The 18906-nt window shown below is 39.2% G+C and overlaps 1 protein-coding gene across 2 annotated transcripts in view; it reads left to right on the top strand.

The window, feature by feature from the left end:
• Positions 1-18906, top strand: part of LOC104689428 — a 143169-nt gene that overhangs the window by 97420 nt on the left and 26843 nt on the right. The window contains exons 5-6 of one of the 2 annotated variants that reach the window (XM_010399540.3): positions 5598-5637; positions 7428-7490. In XM_010399540.3, the coding sequence (XP_010397842.1) occupies positions 5598-5637; positions 7428-7447 (60 nt within the window). In that variant the 3' untranslated portion in view covers positions 7448-7490. Of the gene's footprint in view, positions 1-5597; positions 5638-7427; positions 7494-18906 lie in introns of those variants that run through there. The other variant, XM_019285960.2, reaches the window with a different exon arrangement.

Raw genomic sequence — 18906 nt, forward strand, 5'->3', positions numbered from 1 at the left:
AGCCTGGCTTTTGCTCGGGCCTTGCTATGAACTCATCTCCAAACCATCTCTCCAGCAGCCATGCTGTTTATTCTACCATAACTGTGCTTCCCTCTGAAGAAGAGAAGGGTGTCTCCTGTTTGCTCCTGGTACTTTCTTTATACCATGCAAAGGTTACTGGAAAAGGCTCACCTGAATTTTCAGTGTTGCAGTGGCTAAGCCCACTTTACACCCCCCAAGTTGCCTTAAAAGTGGTCTCTCCTTACAACACGGTGCTAGAAAGTTCTCCCTTTGTCTAGATTCTGCTGGTCACTGGCCCTCTCCCCCTCCCATCCCTTTTCCCATTGGCCCCTGTTATGTCATTCAACCTTAGCCCTCAGACTATTGGTTTTGGATGCTCTGCCCACCTTTGGGAGTTTTGGGGATAAAACGGGCGTGGGCTTTCGGTTTGGTTTTTCTTTCTTGCCACTGTTCCCTTTGGGGTGTTGCCATTAAACGCCTCAGAATTGCACGCAGACAATCCCTCTCACCTCTCTGTCTCCAGTTCATGCACAGACTGTGTATGTGAGCGGCTGTTCACGACCACCTGTGAAGGTGAGATTGTTTGCGCGCGTAGGTGCTGGCAGAGTGCCACCCAAGCGTGTCCATGAGGGACCCTGTAGGGACAAATGCGGCATCAATCCACCGAAGCCCTCTTCCATATTTCAGTAGCGGTTTAGTTTCATTTTATTTGTACCCTTTGTTATTTATGAATATCTGCACACTTAAGGGAAGAGCTAGTCTTAAAAAATCCATGAACAAGGCTTTTCTTGCATGAACAAGAGCATTGGGTGAGCATTATTCAGTTTTCTATTGCGATGTATTACTAAAGGCTTTCTTAATCCCATAGCAAAGCAGAAAGAAGGTTGTGAAGATCTGGCACCCAGCCACACAGCCAAAGGCCAAAAGTTAAATAAGTTTCAAATAACACAATGAAAAGTTTACAGAAGGAGTTTAAAACAAGATGGTTCATGGAAATTTCGGAAAGGGGAAAATTACACTTAAATTTAAGAGGAATGACATATTTGGCTCTTACCACAGAGCATCTTGCTTAAGTCTCTTAATTTGGTGCTGTTAACCTTAAGGCAGAAAAAAACAGAAGGCATAGTGCCATTTGGGGATAAAATTAAAGTAGCAAGCAGATGATAACTTTTAATTTGCATGCATTTTACAAATAATCTTTGTCACCTCTATATACTAGGGCCTTTGAGAATGTGATCTGTGGGGCAAGACCATTTAGTTCTAAAGTGTTACGCCGTGCAGTATAGTATGTTAAAGTTATCCAGAAATGTGCAATATATCCAGCACTTGCATATCCTCTTCATTTTGTGTGTGTTTCAACTTTTAAGTTGTAGTTTTAAAGTTTTAAACTTGCTAGGTTTGGTTTCATGTTCAAGAATAGCCATGTAAAAGAGCAGAGATTCCCTTCATCCCTCTCCCTTTACACCGGCACAGTTGTTGTGTTTCTTTCCCATTCTCTCTCAGATTTTCCCACAGAAACAACTTTTTGGTTCCCTTTGTGTTGCCCTTGCATTAGTTCATAGGCTAAGGACTCTGAGGCTCATCTGCATCTCTAATTGTTGTCAGGCACTTATGCAAGTGGTATTTTAACAGCTTTTTAACATCCTTCTTGAATATTGGTGAAGTCAGTACTCATTACTGAGGGCTAGCCACATGTTGAAGTGTTTTTCCACACATGGAAAATGAAAAAGACTGTAGGATGCTGTGCCTGTCACCCCTCAAAAGCTGCTGGTCAGATTTGCCCAGCTCAGACTATCTATTATATGTAATTATTTGCAAATTTTCTTCTGAGATCTGAAAGTCAGACCATTCTCTTGTCCTTTTCACATATCACCACTAAATAATAGTAGTAAATTTGAACAGGATATTAATTCATTGTTGTTTAGTTGAAGGTTTCTACTCAATTCTAATGAAATCCTTATTTTTCACTGTGGTGCAAAATGCACCTGGGTATGTGGGTGGTTCCGCTGGAGATGTATTATGGCCTGAACATTTTTATGGTTAATGGTAAAATGTAAGGTGGGACGAACTGAACTTGAGTCCCAGGTTCTCTATTAGAAAAAAAAATTTAAAACTCTGGTTTGATTTTTGCTCAAATCAATAAGAAAACTACTGAAGTGATATAAATGGAATATCAAGTTTCAGTTTCTGCATAATTGTTAATTAAAGATATTTGGCTTTCTGAGTTTTCTGAGTCTGGAGAAATTAATTAAGTTCTAAATAATCTTAAAGATATATTATTAAATCTCAAAGACCTTTATGGAAGAATCCCCTCATTAATCATTCTTATGGCTGAGGGGTAATAACATGCAGAATTTGTTTGTGGTCCTTGGAGGTCAGTGTGCTCCCTATGGTCCAAGTCATGGGTCTTGTGAAAAGTAGCTGGAGTGATAAACAGCATTTCCACTCACTGGCAGCACCTACTCAGCAATCTTTAGCTCACAGGGAAAAGAAAAGGATGTCTGGATTCAAAACCATGCACATGGCATCACACTCTGGAAGACCATTTGAGAGAGTTTACACCATGTCACTGCATCAGAGGGCTTTCCTCCAGCTGATGGCTCTTGAAAACCTCCAAAGATGGAAAAGAGGCAAACTAAGCCATGAACTGATTTTCTGGGGCCATAGCAAGTTTCTCTTCTGACAGACAGCTCCCACCAGTTGACCAGAGTGGGGCTGACCCCATGTACACTGGCTCAGCAGATGTAGCAGGGCCACTTCCTTCCCCTGATGTTGTACCCAGCACCTCCTGCTGACCCCTTGCCACTGTTGTACCTTCTCCCCATCCTCTGGGTCCCACCAGTATCGCCGCCGCCATCTGTAGAGGCCGCCCCGAGTGTTCTCCTCCTCCCAGTGACACCTGCCTTCCCAGAAACCCGGGTGCCAGCCGCCAGGATGTGCCAGGAGCAAGGCAGGGTGCGACCTGGGCTGCCAGGCTGCCATTTGCACTGTCCCAGTCCCAGCTGGAGGACAGCCCCAGGACCTCCCTCTGAGGGCTGTGCCACCATCATAACCATCTTCCTCTACTTCAAAGCCCCCTTTCTCACACTTCCTTCCTTCGGTAATGAACCTTCAATTTCCTCCAGGTAAATAAAGTGAAACTGGAAAGAACTGTAAAACAAAACATGAAAGTAGCTGAGCTGGAGAGTTATGGCCTGCAGTGTCCCTGGGAATGGGTTTTCCTGTCCTCCCACTGCAGTTTCTAATCTGTTGTCTCCTACTTTGCTTGCCTTTTCTTCCCAGATTTTAGCTATAAGCTCTCTAGCATGCAACCTCCTCTTCACAGGAGCATTTGGAAACGTGCTAATAGGTAGAGAGACTCCTCCCAAAGCTCTGTTTTTATTAATGGGAGGATCAGAGAAATTGCCACGTTTTTAACGTTGCTTTTTGCAATAGCTGTTAAAGTTCATGGTGTAGAAACAGTGAGCTCATTTGTTCACAACACAGAGCTCTGAGGTCAGTTCTTCTGTATGAGGTTTTCAGGTGCTGGGAGAGCATGTGTTTGTTGCTCAGTAGGTTATGTGGTATTTTCATTTGGAAATGACATTTTACGTGACATTTTACTTTAGAACAATAGCTGGGCAAAATTGAAATTTCAGGTCTGTAGCAGAAGAGTAATGTCTATTACTTAGTCTATATAGTAACTTGTATCATTTATAAATTCTGCCCGACTGCATCTCTTTTCACAAGATCCAGTTTAAATGCGTTTTGAAGAAGGGAGGGTGCTGACTGGTTTCAAATGTGCTGGTTTGCAAACTTGCAGACCAGCTGTCCTACTCACTGGTGAAGATAAGAGGGCTCAGATGAAGGGGTTTGTGCTGCTGGAAACCCAAGCAGTTTTCTCAGGAGACTGCTTTGAGGGAGATTGCAGCAATATTGCAGCCCCACTGTTACTGGTGGGTATTGCCGCACACATGTATAATTTGTGTTAGATAAAATCAGAAGGTAATAAAAACAGGTAAAAAGAAGGGTTGAGAGATCTGCTATGTAGGGTTTTTCCTTTATTTTTCTTTTTTTTCTTAGGGAGAAAAAAATGTCCAGGGGATGCCACATTAATTTGGGGAGAAGCAAGTGCTGCTTTAAATCAGAAAACTTGTGTTATACCAAGTGCTTTATTTTGGGAACAATTTCAGTGTGTTATGAAGGAAAGTTGCAGACTAGGCATGTTTACTAGACCTTTAATTGCTACATTTAGGAGAAAGGAGCTTTTTTTTTCTTCTACCCTCCCCCCTCCCCTTTTTAACGACAAGAAGCCAGAGTTTGCTGTGCAAATGAAGCAGGCTTTGCAAGAATCAGATTCACTTTGGACGATTCTTCACATTCCTCGTCATCATTACATTAGGCAGCACAATTCCATCTCTGGTTGATGGGCAGAAAAAGTGGGCAGCCTGCCAGGTAGACGTTTCCATGGCTCCCAACCCCCAAAGGTGATGCGTTTTTCAGCTAATTCAATGAAGAGTGGGCTGAACTTTGGGTATAAACTAGACAATAGCTGCCTTCGCAGTATCAGCAGAATGGTTTATGGGAATGCGCTCCACATTTGGCAGAGCGTCATGTGACCTTACGGCTGAGATTTTGTGATGGTGCCAACGGAGACTTGGAAAGCGGTGCCCGTTCTGACTCTTTTCCTCTTTTCTTACATGGCTCAGAAAATGGTGGATCTTAATACTTGACTTTAGCCAGACTCAGCAAGCGATTGAGCTTTGAAGCACAACTTTGCCTTTATTCTGGCTTTTTTGGCACACCACCAGGAGGCTGTCCCTTTCACGCCTGATAAATTCTGCTTCTTATCTCCAGATAGAAAAAAGAAAGAAAGAAAATATAAGCAGAATAATTATACTTCATAACTGCATTTTAGAACTACACATTTTATTTTTTTATTGGTAATGTGTAGTTTAGAACGGCCCTCCTGAGTGTCTGAAGGATAAAAGTTTTATTTTTTTTAATTTTCTGGGCATTTTTTTCGTTGTTTTTTTTTTTTCCTTCCTCCTGTTTAATGAACAGGCGTTTGAACTGGGCAAGCGGGGTGACAGCATTGAACATGAGATCATTGCAGCCTAGTGTAGCAAACTGGCACCCTGCCTTTTCACCCCTTTGCTCCGGCACATTTGTGCAATCCCCATTTATAAAACCGGCACAGGGGCGAGGTGAATTTTCTGGTCTCTCCCCACCTCTTGTCCTGGGCAGGCAGTTGCGGCAAGGATTGGTGCAGCATTTGCGCAGTGCTTTGTGCCTGGAATTCCGAGAAGAGCGAGAGAGAGAGAAGACAGGCATCCTGGTCTTCTTCCGAGAAATAACAGGAGCCCTAAGAAGAAGAAGCAAATCTGAGTTTGTCCTACATACAAGAGTACAGAAAAAAAAAGTGACTCTCCTGCTTCCAAAAAAAAAAATCTGGCATGTTTCACTACAGAGGCATCAGGACGTGTTAGAGCTTCTTAAAACTGTGTAACAAAATGAGCATGGGAGATTGTTTCTTTAAGTAAAAAAAAAAAGAAAACAGAAAGATGGAATTAATTTTTTTGTTTGTTTGCTTGTTTTTTTCACTATTGCTCACATAGCAGTATTTGGCACTGGGTGAACACGTACCTTTCATATCAGGTATAGCTTCTGTTTCTTTTTTTCTTCTTTTTCTTTTTTTTAAGACGTTTTAAACGTTGTTTTGCAACTGAGTTCTTGTGTATTAATTTTAACGTAGTCATCTCTTCACACTTTTAAAAACTAACTTTTTGGGGGTGTGTTTGATCTAATGCTGCTAAAAATAGAAAGTAAACAAAAAATCGAGGGTCTATAGAAATAAGTGGTTAGGCACATTTTGTCTTAGCTAAGCACTGGAGTTATGCAAAGACCTTAATGTTACATTTACTCAGTCTAAGCTTTGGTTATCTCTAAGAAAGTTGTGGGTATTTAGATCTGGTTGCTAAGGAAATTAAATTCTTTTTTTACAGTGTGACTCATGCTTTCAGTTTTTAAAGAGGAGAAGTGAAAAAAAACCGTGTTAAGCTGCAGAAAAGGATCGCTCTTGTAGCCTGTATATTAAAGTTGTTACTGAGTTAATTCATATATGAGTTCCTTACAGTTTGTATCTAAATCCATTACAAAGAAATCAGTGTGATAAACACTGGAATAAAAGGCACATTATTGGGACATTCATGAAGCACGCCTGGTTTGCAGCCAGTAACAGTAACTATTTTAAGATATTTGGAAAAGCAGCACTTGTCCAGGAATAGCTGAAAACAGTATTTAAGATACCCATTCAGGATGTTTGTGATAAGTGCATGTACAGTTAAAGTAAGTTTTGAGCATATGACGCTTTAGTAGTGACTTTTTCTTAAGGCACTTCTCTGTCTGTTGTAACATATTCCTAGGCAATTAGAAGAGTGTGTAACAAAATTCATTCTGACTGACAGATTTTGAAAAGCTTGGCCAAATCGGTGTTTTATGTAGTTTGGTTTTTTTTTTTTAATATTTTCCTAGTCTTTTTAATTTATGTTAAAAATACAGATGTCCTCGTCTAGAAATTACTTTGAAAGTCCAGTGTCTCTGTCATCAGAAACTCTTACATTTGTTTGGATTTTTCCAAAATGTTCTTTATATGTGTATGTCTAATAAAAGGATTTATAAATATGACTTTACGAACTAGAATTGTTTTAAGATGTTCTCTACTTTTTATACATTACTGATAAGAGAGTAGTTTCTAAGAGTCTATGCAAATTTTGCTACTTTATATTTTTGTTGTTCTGCAATGAATTCTGGGAAATTGCTGAATGAAGACCTTATATATATGACACATACACCTCCATATACCCATTTTGTGCCAGAAAGTGTTTCTTGTATTTATGACGATACTGCCCTCCCCAATAGTTTGTTTGAATAGTTTTGTTTGTCATTCATACCTAAGCCTGTTGAGAAACCAAGGCTTGCATTAGCTTAAAATAACTTTTAAAATTTCTCTATCTGGTCAGACTAATCACTTTTTTTTTTTGCCCATAAATTTTTTGCAAATGTTTCTTGATTTAAGTCACTTCGTTTATCCCCGTGTTTTTCTGAAGTTCCGTACCAAATTACCTCATTATGTTCACTGCTTGATAAAAAATACTCCCTTTTGTTAAGTTTGCCCCCTCTCTCCTGAAATTCCTAATAGAAATTAAGTATTTGTAGGTTGAAAAAAAGGCTAGAAAATAGTAAAAGAAAGAGTCCCTTTGCCAAAGCATGCTTGTTCACAGCATGTCTTCCCATGGCCCTGAGGAGGGGCGTCAGCAGTGTCGGGTTTATATATTAAAAGCATAATTACTAATTTTGTGTATGTTTCATGTTCAGAAAACACTCACATAAAACAGATATTTCAAAATCTTTCTCACTGTTTTTTGGTTTTGTTTCTTTTATTTTAGTGAAAGAAAAATTAAAATGAAAAAGGAAAATGAAGAAGTTAATTATACCAGAATTCAGCGAAGGTAATACAGTGATCTTAAATACTTTTTTTTTTTTGCTATACAATAAAGCTATTGCCAAGAAGATGAAACAGTTTAACTTCAAACAAAAAAAAAATTTCCTTAAGACAGACTACAAATATAATTTCAGAGATATGTATTAAACTTTTTAAATCATTACTTGGTGCTGGGAATGTTGCAGTTTGTGTACCTGTAGACACATAAAGCTGAAGCTTTATACTGTATGTTTACATGAAGCTTAAGAATTAACTGAAAAATCAAAACATAATTTGTTCTTTGGTTATGCCTAGCAAATATATAAGACATATCATATATGTAAGGCATATATTTACTAGTATACTCATATTACTAGTACATTTGTAGTACATATATCTAGTTGTTACTACGTAACTATAATGCAGTGACCAATTATTTTTCAAATGTGGAATATATCTTCCATTCACAAAAAGAAAAAAGAAAGAAAATTGGTAATGGAATTTTATAGCACTTTTTACAATCATTTAGTAAGTTGTATATGCAGTCTGCATATTTATTTCTGATACTAGGATAGCTATTGTAGTTTGAGGGCTTGTCTCTACATATTCTCTTCAGTGTCAGCAGAAAGTAGTCATAAAAATATCATTCCTTCTGAATGCTGAAGTGTTGCATATAATGTAAAAGCAGGTTTAAAAGAGACTTTTCTAGAAAATAAATTAAAGTTATTTTAAAATGCAAGAGGGTGTGAACATGCAAGATTTAATCCACTAAATTAAAAAAGAAAAGGGAAGGAAAAGGTAATTCACTAATGCTCAGTTGTCATTACTGAACCAGAAATACATGTTCAAGTCTGAAAGAAAATGAAGCCTTGCCTTGATGAAAAAACTTTGCTATTGACAAACATTTATGCTTTTGAAAGGTGTTTTGCCCAACTAACAATGGCAGAATTAGGACTATGGTGGGAGCTAGTGGAAAAAAGGCATTAAAATTTTGTTCAGACACAGATTTCAGTAACCTGCTCAAATCAAAATACCCCTTTCTATACTGCCTGGTTTTATAATGATACCTGCATCTCCTGGCTGTATTTTACAAATGCCTTGGCAGTTATAGTGTTGCAAGTTATTCTGATGTGTCAGGTGTTGTGCTTAAAGGTGCAGTGTTTATCAGTGCTCTTGGTTAGAGTATGAAAGTTATAAAACTGTGTCTGTGTGTCACCTTTCTGAATTACTGGGTTATGCCCCAAAGGAGTTGTTTTCTGTCTGTTGTGTAGGATACCCTATTCTCAGTGTGCGATAATTTTTATTGGATTGCTTGCCGGTCACAAGAAGGATGAGTTTGTTGTAGGTGTTAACCCTGAAGTTTTGCAAGATTGCATTTCCACTTGCATTCTTATTTCTAGGGAATTGCACTGATGGGAGGGCTAGTGAATAAAATAGACAAATTAACTTCTTTGCTTTTATTAGTCACTGTTTAATCAACAAGTTATTGTCAAGCAGTACTTTAGCTGTGGTGTAACGTGAGGAAATAGCTACGCAGTTTTCACAATGCTGTATGGGAGCGGCACTCGATTCTGCCTCATTGCCTCTTGGATTTGGTGGGGTGGATTTTATTTTGAGTTGTAGTACATGATATGAGCTCAGACACAAAGGAAAACCTATATTGTTCACTTCTGTGTGATGTCCAGTTTTTGATTCTAGTCGAGCACACCATAGTCAGATGCAAGCTGGGAGTTGAGAGTTCATAAGTAAGGCAAAGAGCACACAAAAGGACATTAGTTCCTGCTGAAGACAAAAAAATCTTTCGCCATTAATCTGTTAAAAAAAAAAATTCTTCCATTTTCAAAAAGAAACTAGTCACAAATCTTTGGCTTGTTTGTTGCCCCCACCATTTATGCAGTTAAGCTTGGAGGAGTTAAGCAACCTTCTTTGCAATAGATGGTAATGTTTTCGCTCTGGAATACTCGTTCTCACATCACATTGTATGTTTGTTTGTTTAAAGTCTTCTGCACTCCCTGTAAAAGGAAAATCCTAACCAGCGATGCCAATTGGCATAAACCCGTAGATCCGATCTTGTGTTGAAACGCACTGCACAAGCTCGCTTCTATGGGTCTGTGTCAGTGTGGTGATCTGGCAAAACTTCATGCAGCACCCACTGCAGTGGTGTTTGACAACAAGCCCAAATGACTGTACAAAACAATGTACTGATTTTGGAATGCTTCTCTTGTCCATTGCCTTCCGACTTGATTAAGGGATTTGTTTTCTATAGGTTGCTTTAAACATCTTTGTCTTAATATCTTCTTAAAATTCAGCAAGAGGTGTGAGGGAATTGTAGGCATTTCCAATGAGGGAGTGTAGGGTATAGAATTTCCTGGCCTTATTAAATATGCCATTCCCTGGTATTACACTCAAAAAGAAATAAGGTATTTATATTTTATTCTTATGGTAAAATAAGGCCAAGTACTCATTTCTTTCCAGAAATGTTCTGGGCTGGCATCATCCCTATCAAATATGTATGTATATATATATGCACACAACACACATATATATCTTTATACGTATGTCAACAGGATAGAACAGAAGTTCTACCTCTGCAGTAGAAAAATCTATCTAAGAATATGCCTTATTGTCTGAAAAGAGGGGAATAACTGCAGTTGAAAGCCTACCCCCATGGGAAATATGTAGGCCAGTGGCTGCTGTCACATTTCAAAGAAAGGCTGAAGAAATGAAGAAGACTTTATGGTCACCGTTGGAAGCTGTGTGTATCCGGGTTGAGGTAGTAGGTTGTATGGTTTAGAGTTACACCCTGGGAGTTAACTGTACAACCTTCTAGCTTTCCTTGGAGCACACTTGAGCCATCGAGGAATTCATCACCACTTTAATCTGATCAGGGAAATATGGAAAAAGGTATTGTTTCATGGCTGTACATAATGATCACTCTGAGGCTTTATTGATGTTGAAATAGTCCTGATGACTTGATTATTTCATTTAAATCCTGTATGAACAATGCTGACACATTGCCTTAATGGACTGTGACTATGTACTGCAGACACTTAAGGAAAGAATTATGATTATTTTAATTCCATTAACAGGAAAGCTTTAAAAGTTACTTTGGTTTATAAACTCAGGAAAATACCAAGTATTTAATGCTTTTTTCTTTCTTCAGGGAATAGCTTATCCTATGCAGTTGATTTTTGTTGCTGGCATTATATAGGTCTATATTTTTTGAAAAGGAAAAGAACAATTTCATTTGTCCTTAAAATACTTTCCAGAAAATATTTCATGCTGCTGTTTGGGTAGCAGTGGCAACGTCACAAGTTGATCCTGGTCTTCCCTGGATTTATGATATTATTTCTTTGTGCCTGAACAACTCAGTGTTATGAGCACAGATCCAAATGACCTGCAGGCCCACCTCTGTTCCCACCTTCCTGTGATTCACTCACTCAGCCCAGCACCACTCTGGGGTCTCAGCACCTGTGTCCTTACACAGCATGTCAGGCTGAACCTGACCCACGATGCCCTTGTCTTTTTTGATCCTTGATTCATCTTTCTAACACAGCAAGACCTGGAGAAGTCACATTCCCTGTGTGAATAGTTTCCAAAGCACTGGAAACTGCCTCCAGTGTCAGGTCCCAGCGCTGGGTGCCTCCACCCATGTAGGATGGGTGCCATAGACAAGATTATCCCTCCTCAACCCTGGTGTTCTCTGTATGTCTGCGTGGTTGTTTTTTTTTTTTTTTTCTTGCCCTTTTTTTTTTTAAAGGCAATACCAGAATGCAGCAAGGCAAAAGAAAAAAGTGTATTTGATCCCCATCTGACTATGGAGACCAAGTTGGGCTTGTGGAGTTTTTATGCCCTAATTTGTGTGACCCCATTTCAATCTGGCTTGCAGTCTTCCTCATCCAGTCTGGAAAAACAAAGAAATCCTTTAATATGTACATCCCATGATCAAGTATCCTAACAAAAAAAGAAAAATAGAGTGAGCTATGAAGCAAGAGAGAAAAGAACTGTGCCTGTATATTCACCATGATTTTTTAAGAGAGGGCTACTTCTGGAACTGACCTCAAAGATGAGGCCTCCCCAGTGAGATGGAACACACATTACTGCCAAAGTCAGAGCATCTGGACCAGACAGTGATGCTCATTCCAAAATAGTTGGGATAAACTGATACTTTTTCCACATACTTTTCCATAAAAAGTGAAAAGGAGTATTAATTTCAAGAATAATAGTTTATCATTAAAGACAGCAATAGGGATAATTTTGCTGGAAAGCGATTTCAGTTTGTTGCTAAAGCAAAAGAGAGGAGCAATGCCCCTGTGGTGCTGTGGTCAGGGGCAGATCTGACTCCTACAGGATGAGGAGAGGCTGAAATGTGGCTGTTGCACATAGGGATGAGGGCTCTGCTCCTGGAGCTCCCAAGTTACCAGCAAAGAGTTCTTTCTTCTGGGTATTTTGAAGCCATGAATTTCTGACTTTACTTTTATTGGAGGTGAACATAACAAGATGTCTGATATTTCCAATGTTTAGTTGTTTTATGTTTTGCATCAGCAAGGACAGTTAAGAATGTTTAAGTGGATTTGAAAGTTGAAGGTGTTTTGGTTGTTGTTTTCTTTCCATGTCTGTCTATTCAAAAAACCACTTGCTCACAGGTCCCTATGTTTGTTTCCTATCAGTTTAAGGTTTACCTGAACCCTTTCCTAGACAAGGAATCACAGAAGGAGATGAAAATTGATTTAGTTTGCCTTTATAACAGCACTTATTTTCAGTGATTAAGGATTGTGATAGGAAATTGATAAAGAGGATCTGCCTGAGGGGTGGATCCAGACTGAATTTTCAGCCTGTCTTACAGTATATGGGACAGAGGGGAGATGAGGTTGAGTGAATCAGAATTGCTCCAAGCTGATGGAAAACACTTAAGGGAGCAGTGGCTAAATGGGAGGATAGAGGGGAGACCTCCATCAACCAGTGAAGCCTAGCAGGGACTACTCACAATCTGAGTAAAAACTGCAGTGTCCTCTGTGGATTCAAAAAGGGTCTGGTCACCAGTACATTTTCTTTTGCTATTTTAATTTTTTTCTTTTGTAGTTTACGTTCACTGGAAAGAAACTTTGTAATTGCTGGTTTCTGCCAGCAGAGCAACAGGTGTTCAATCCTTTTATATTAATTCTTCAATTAGTTGCAAAATAAGGGGAATTGTTTATACAAAGCTGAACTGAATAGAAATGACTGATGCAGAAAATGTGGGAATGTTTCATCTGTCCTTCAAAGGCATGATAAATTTTTAATTCTATCACGCCTAGTTGCAGGTTGCTGTGCAAATTTTCATTGCAGCATCACCAGCTTTAATGAATATACATTTTCTCTATTTCTTTCTCTGTTCTTTACTTTAGGTTTCTGCCCTGTCATGTGCAATACATTGTTTTGGTAAGAGTTATCAAGTTACAAGCAAAAATGAATGAGACTGTGAGGTAATTTTGAAGCGGATTAAGGTAGAGAATGAAAAACAAAGGGGGAAAAAAAGCTCTATTAAGAACAGCTGGATGGAGTTAGGTCTTCTGTGATTTCATTTTAAAGTCATAGAACATATTGTCTGTTTTAGGTGGAGTCTGATAGTTTTTATCTTTGCAGTGTGGTTGGAATACAAGTATGTCTCCTAGACTCAGCATTACACTGATGCGATGCTTCTGTAAGAAATAAATGCAGTATGTGACATGGCTAAATGTGGATGTGTTCCAACCTAGGGCCCGTCTGAGAGTGCTTATTCCTGTAAGTAAGGCAGAGCATCATCATTCTTGTGCCTTTACTTTGCTTCTTGCACTTGGAGGAAATCTCCATTAAGATATTCAGGGAAAATCTTGAGGTTCTGTGGATATGCAACTCCCAGTGGTTCTTCTGGGAGACAGGTCCTCAGTGTTTCAAAACTTTGGTCCTAAAGAAAAACTGCAGAGGCTCTGACCCACCCAGCACCCTTTAGCTTGCCACAATTTCCTTGGTAAAGATTAAGTCTGATCCAAGATTAGCCCTGGTTCCCAACAAAGGAATTACAGCAAGGAAAAAACCCACTGCAGTACCACGTTCTGCCTGTCTTAAGAGCTAAGTCACTTCAGAGAGCTGGGGAGAATTTGTATTTCCTTCTGCAGCCCACAGTGTCTTTGTCCAGAGGCACATCCAAAGAAAACAGACTTAAAAGGAAATTTATGAGTTAACAGCCATGATTTGGAAGCACTAACAGAACTTGGGTATTTTGAGTGCAGCCATTTTGGGACCTTTCCCTGTTCCAAAGCTGCCACTAATCCAGTTTACCTGAGGAGGTAAAGTAAGTTATTAGTAGTTTTGTGCTGTTGAAATAGCACAGAGTAGTCAAAAACATATGAGCAAATTTCTGGTTTTGTTATTCTACTCAGCAGAAGAAAATGCTGAGTTTCACTTGATCTCATCTGTTTAACTTCCTTGTCTTCAAAACAGTTGAAGTTCTTCAGAGATTTTTAGGTAAAGAATGTGTTAAAATACTTAAAAGCAATCCCAGAAAAGGTTTTGCTTGCAAATCTGTCCCTAAAACATGACAAAAAGCCTTTAGTAATCTCCAAAACTTGTTTATTGAAACTCTTCAGCAAACCTGGGATAGGTTGCCTAACTGATAAAGTTGGAATAGAAGTGCACTTGAAATTTTTCAAATTTTTTGGATGTGGTTTCATGTGACATTCATTTATATATTAAGAGCAGCTTCTGGTATTTTTAATAAAACTAACATTAAATACATCTGGCAGTCCCTGCTTAAATGTGGGTATTGCTTTTATAGCACAGTTAAATACAAGTTTGAAAAGCTAGTACTTTTGTATTACACAGTACAGAAGAATGAAATTGTTCCAGCTTTGTCCATCACAAAGTAAAGATATTTACATCAGAGTGATCTTTTTGGTAGAATTTAATTTTGCATAAGGCTTCTGGATATTTCAGTTTTATTTCATTGTAAAATATATAATTTATATGAAAATTTCAGGCAATCTTTGTTGGTTTTTTTTTTCCTCCACCTCTTCTTTCACGCCACTTCTAGAAACAGTAAGAGCAAGCCTCATGTTGATGAAGTCTTTTCAAGAATACTTGCAAAATCTGAGTAAAAAGTCAAAGATCAGGCCTCTTTTTTTTTTTTTTTTCCTAGGATGACATCCTCATGTGCAGGAATTCCTGTCTCCTTATCTCTTCTTTTACAAATATGATTGGCATGGTATTTGATCTTACAGCAAAATAGGCATGGATCCCTTTTCTCTATATGGGCTTTGTTGCACCTCCTTTTGAATGGAAAGATCCTCCCCATAAACACCTGTACTTGGAGGTTTTCTGGATAAGGCAGTTGTCTGGCTTGAGTAAGACTGGCTGGGACATACACCAACCCTTGCACCAGGAGCCTCAGCAAAAGGACACAAATACAGAGCAGCAGACTAACCATTTTTCTGAGAGTCACAACAGCCTGGTGTACTGCTTTGCTTTCATAGTTGGGGGAAAAGGGGGTGGTGAACACTTTTATTTTCTTGCATGTAGTTAACATATATATATTATGGTTTTATTGTCTTTATCTGAATGTTATGAGTCACCTCAACTAAACTTTATGTCCATGGTTGAGAGTGATTTATCACGGTTAATCTGCAGTTTATCTGGGAAATGCAGCTTCCTTCCTTTTACTTTCGGTCTCCACACATTTTTCCACTGGTCCTTTTTTGATTCTTCATTTCCTGACATCATGATAATCCTGGCAATGAATGTAGAATGTTGCAGATATACTAGCAACAGGGATGAATTGGGAATGCCCTGATGGCTGGAGGGAAGAATGAAATTGCTGTCATGTTTCTAACGTTAGCAGAAACCAAAATTTACTCAAAACATATTCTCCATGAGTCCTTTCTGTCATGACCCTTCAGCTTGGGAAGGAGAATAAAGCTGTTACTATCACCTTTGTAGGTCTGCCTTGAGACCATGGGGTTGAATTTGCTCAAACTCTGTGTGATTCTCATTTGTCAAAGTCCCTCGACAATAAAAGCAGTCTAAGGCTCACTTTTCCCTGACGAACACCCAGGCTTGTGGTTACAGCAATATCAAAGCAGATTTGCATGTCTGAGAAAAGATGACTGTCAGTCACATGTATCTTTATGTATATTTGCAGTCAGGGATTTTTGCTTGGCACTACACTGAAATGAACAAAAGAACAAAATCCCAAAATTCTCTGTCTCATCCACTGCAATTAGTTTGCTGAGACAAATTTGTTCATTTCCCATGTTAGGAAGAAACCATTAGATGGGAACTAGACTATGATAACTTCACTGCTGCTTGAAAGAACTTCCACTTTAGACTATGGATAGCATTTGGAGCATGCTAAATCCATGTAAATGGCTGTTTTCCTGGGAAGTTACCCAAGAAAGATATTCTGTCCGGACCAGGAAGTAGATTCCGTGGTAGCCTATGATCAGCAGAGATAGAGGCATGGCTTGGAAGTGCCTCTGGTATTCAAGTGTCCTGGGCTGAGGATCATTGGCTGCTATTCTATATCACAGCTTGTCCTACAAATCTTGCACTTTTAGAGAGTATTTCCATCTCCACCTCTTCAAAAAGCCTAAGTGCATTTAGTTTGCACAACTGAAGGGGATTTATTCCATAAGTTCCTTGAACCTGCTGATTTGCCTGTGTTGAGCCTTTTATTGGGAAGATTTTTTTGGGTGTAGAATTTTTAATAAAATATGATCCATACTATGTTGAGCTCAGTTGTTTGAGGGTTGCTGCTGAGGCTGATGTCGCTGTAAGAGTACATCTCTGTGAGCTGGGGAACAGGAAGCAGTTCAGCTCTATGCTAAGTAATGTTCTTTGCTCCTTTGTCCAAACGTTAACTTTTGATCCTTAGGCTAGATTTTTCCAACACGAGGTATTTTACCATATTCACTTCTAATATCCTCAGCTCTACTGCCCAAATATCTATTTCCAGGTTGTGTATCGTAAAGGACTAAGTGCAGACCACCTAAATGATGCATTGCAATTGTGTCTCATCACTGCCTGGATAGGAAGGCAGTGTCTGAAAATTCTCTGCTGTTTATGGCCCACCAACACTTGGAGACAAGACTGCAAGCTTGAGTCCATCTGAGGTACCACAGCTGGCAGTTTGGCCACAGCCCTAGGGAGGTTTTTGTCTGAGAAAGTATTTTTGTATTTAGATGACATTTACTCAGGATGTGACTGGTGAAGTACATGATTCCTGCGGTGATAAAGGCATTTTTGAGAGCCATTATTATTAAATACTGTAAAGTCTGTTGCTCTTCTGGAATGTTTATCTTCTGTACAGGAAGAATTTAGAGGTATTTTTATCATTATTTCAGTTTTGAATTGTAGCTGTAACAGAATGGCCAAAATGTAAATTTTAGTGATGAGTCTAAGAACCTAACTTTTACTTAGTATAACATTTTGAAGCAATCCTGCTTTTTTTCCCAAAATATCTTGGGCATTTAAGAGCCAGAATCCTGTTGATTTACAACATCTGGGCAAGTTTTAAAAGAGAAACCTCAGGTGAAAAGGCATTTTTACAGCTTTTTGACCCAATGACAGGATGTTGAATATATAAAGGGGTTGGAGCTGCCTCTAGGTTGTGCTTCAGTATGTGAGACACTTAAACATGGAGTGCCAATACATTCTTAGCCATTTTAATGAGATAATAGTGCCTTAATTTCTCTCCTCTGGCTGTTGTAAAGAAAGGCAATATAAACAATGCAGTCAGAGAAAACAGACACAGCTTGCACACCTGATACTCCTATTGATGCTGCTGCCAGCCGTGCAGGTGCTCCAAGAGGACATAGGACTCCTTTCCTCCCTTTGCCCTGCACTGCAGGAGGAGCTGTCTGCCATGGGAGACAGAGCTGTCCCCAGCCTCATGTTTTTAGGGCAGTGCTGTCAGGGAATGCTGTCAGGGAATGCTGCCAGGCATTCCTGCCTCCATTCTCAGCACCAGCAGGCACTGTCCTACCAGGGGCACCCGGGAGCCTTCATGCGCTTTTGGGGCAGGGGTGGCTCTCACTGTAAGAGGCTGCAACCACCACCCCACCAAGGACAGGGACATGCAGTGTCATGCCCAAAAGGAAAAAATTAAGTGTAGCATTGAGTCAGTTTGGGTTTTTTGGCTAAAAAATCCAAGTGTTGGTCTGTGGAAGTAAACACGCAGTCTGCCTGATGAATGTACTATTTATTAGCTGGGTGAGCTGCTGGAAATGCCAAAGCGGATAACGGCTGTGATTCAAGGCCACGGGGCTGGGCCCACACAGCTCCCTAAGCCAGGAGCCAAGGACGTGGGAATCCTCACCAAGGGGCGACCCTGGAAGCCCAGAGCGAGTGGCAGGCTGTGTGCTCATCTCCAGGCAAGAGGAGGTTTGTGTTAAGGATCCTTCTCATCCGTGAGGAGCGGCTGTTGTTTGTTATTGTGTAATTTGATTTGACTCTAATTTAATGACAGTTCTTAGTAGGCAACATGATTTGCAAGGCTGATTTCCATTTTTATTGATTGGGCCTTTAATTTACTTGGACTTGCACTCAGAAGCTTCATCAGAGATTTAATGAAAGTCTGCAAAACCAGCTTGGTAAGGAATTTTTTGATGGAACTTGAACTCAAATGCTTCAATAACAAGTCAGTGAGGTGCAGTGTGAAAATATTTTAAGAAAGAAATTTCTTAGTTAAACTTCACTTTTTAAATCGTGGATTGGCAAATCCATTATTTAAACGCCACCTTTCTTGTGGATTTTTTCCTCCGAACTCAATATCTATTCAAAGGTAAATTAAAGATTTCATTTTTAGAGTTTTGCATAATGGGCTTTTAAAGGGGACATCTTGGAGATTATAATTGCAAAACTTTCACTGAAAATAAGTTATAACTTCTGGAATTCTATCATTTCATTCATTAGTAACAAGTTTACCAAATGCAGAACAAATTCTGTAAAAGTAGCTGCAGCAGTCTCCTAGTTATTTTCAAGCTGTGGGTATTTTTCAAAGTAAAGATTGCAAAGCATAAAATAATAGATTATATGATTTTGAAATCTATCAGTAATTTTATAAATACAAGCTTTCTTTCTTTTTAATATTTACAAATTAATATTCATAAATTTTAGAAATGAATTCTCCAAACACAGAGGAGCTAGGAAGAGGTTAATTAATGATAATTTTTGTTACCTTTTCCAAAACCAAACCTTTGCACTTTAACTAATGAATGAAAAAAGCAGCAAGAGACACAGAGTGTATCTGTATGGGAAGAAGGAAGGAATAATGAGGATGAATTATTATGTGATAAGAAGTGTAAAAGGATGTAAGAGAAGGAAGGAAATTGAAGCTGCACGTGGAATAAGAGAGAGGCTACAAGGAATGGGACTGCAGTCACTGTGCATATGCTTTGGGCATGTAGGCACAGGAGTTCAGGAAGGTGGAA

This window comes from Corvus cornix, chromosome 1, assembly GCF_000738735.6.
Source record: "Corvus cornix cornix isolate S_Up_H32 chromosome 1, ASM73873v5, whole genome shotgun sequence".
Classification (NCBI taxonomy): Eukaryota; Metazoa; Chordata; class Aves; order Passeriformes; family Corvidae; genus Corvus; species Corvus cornix.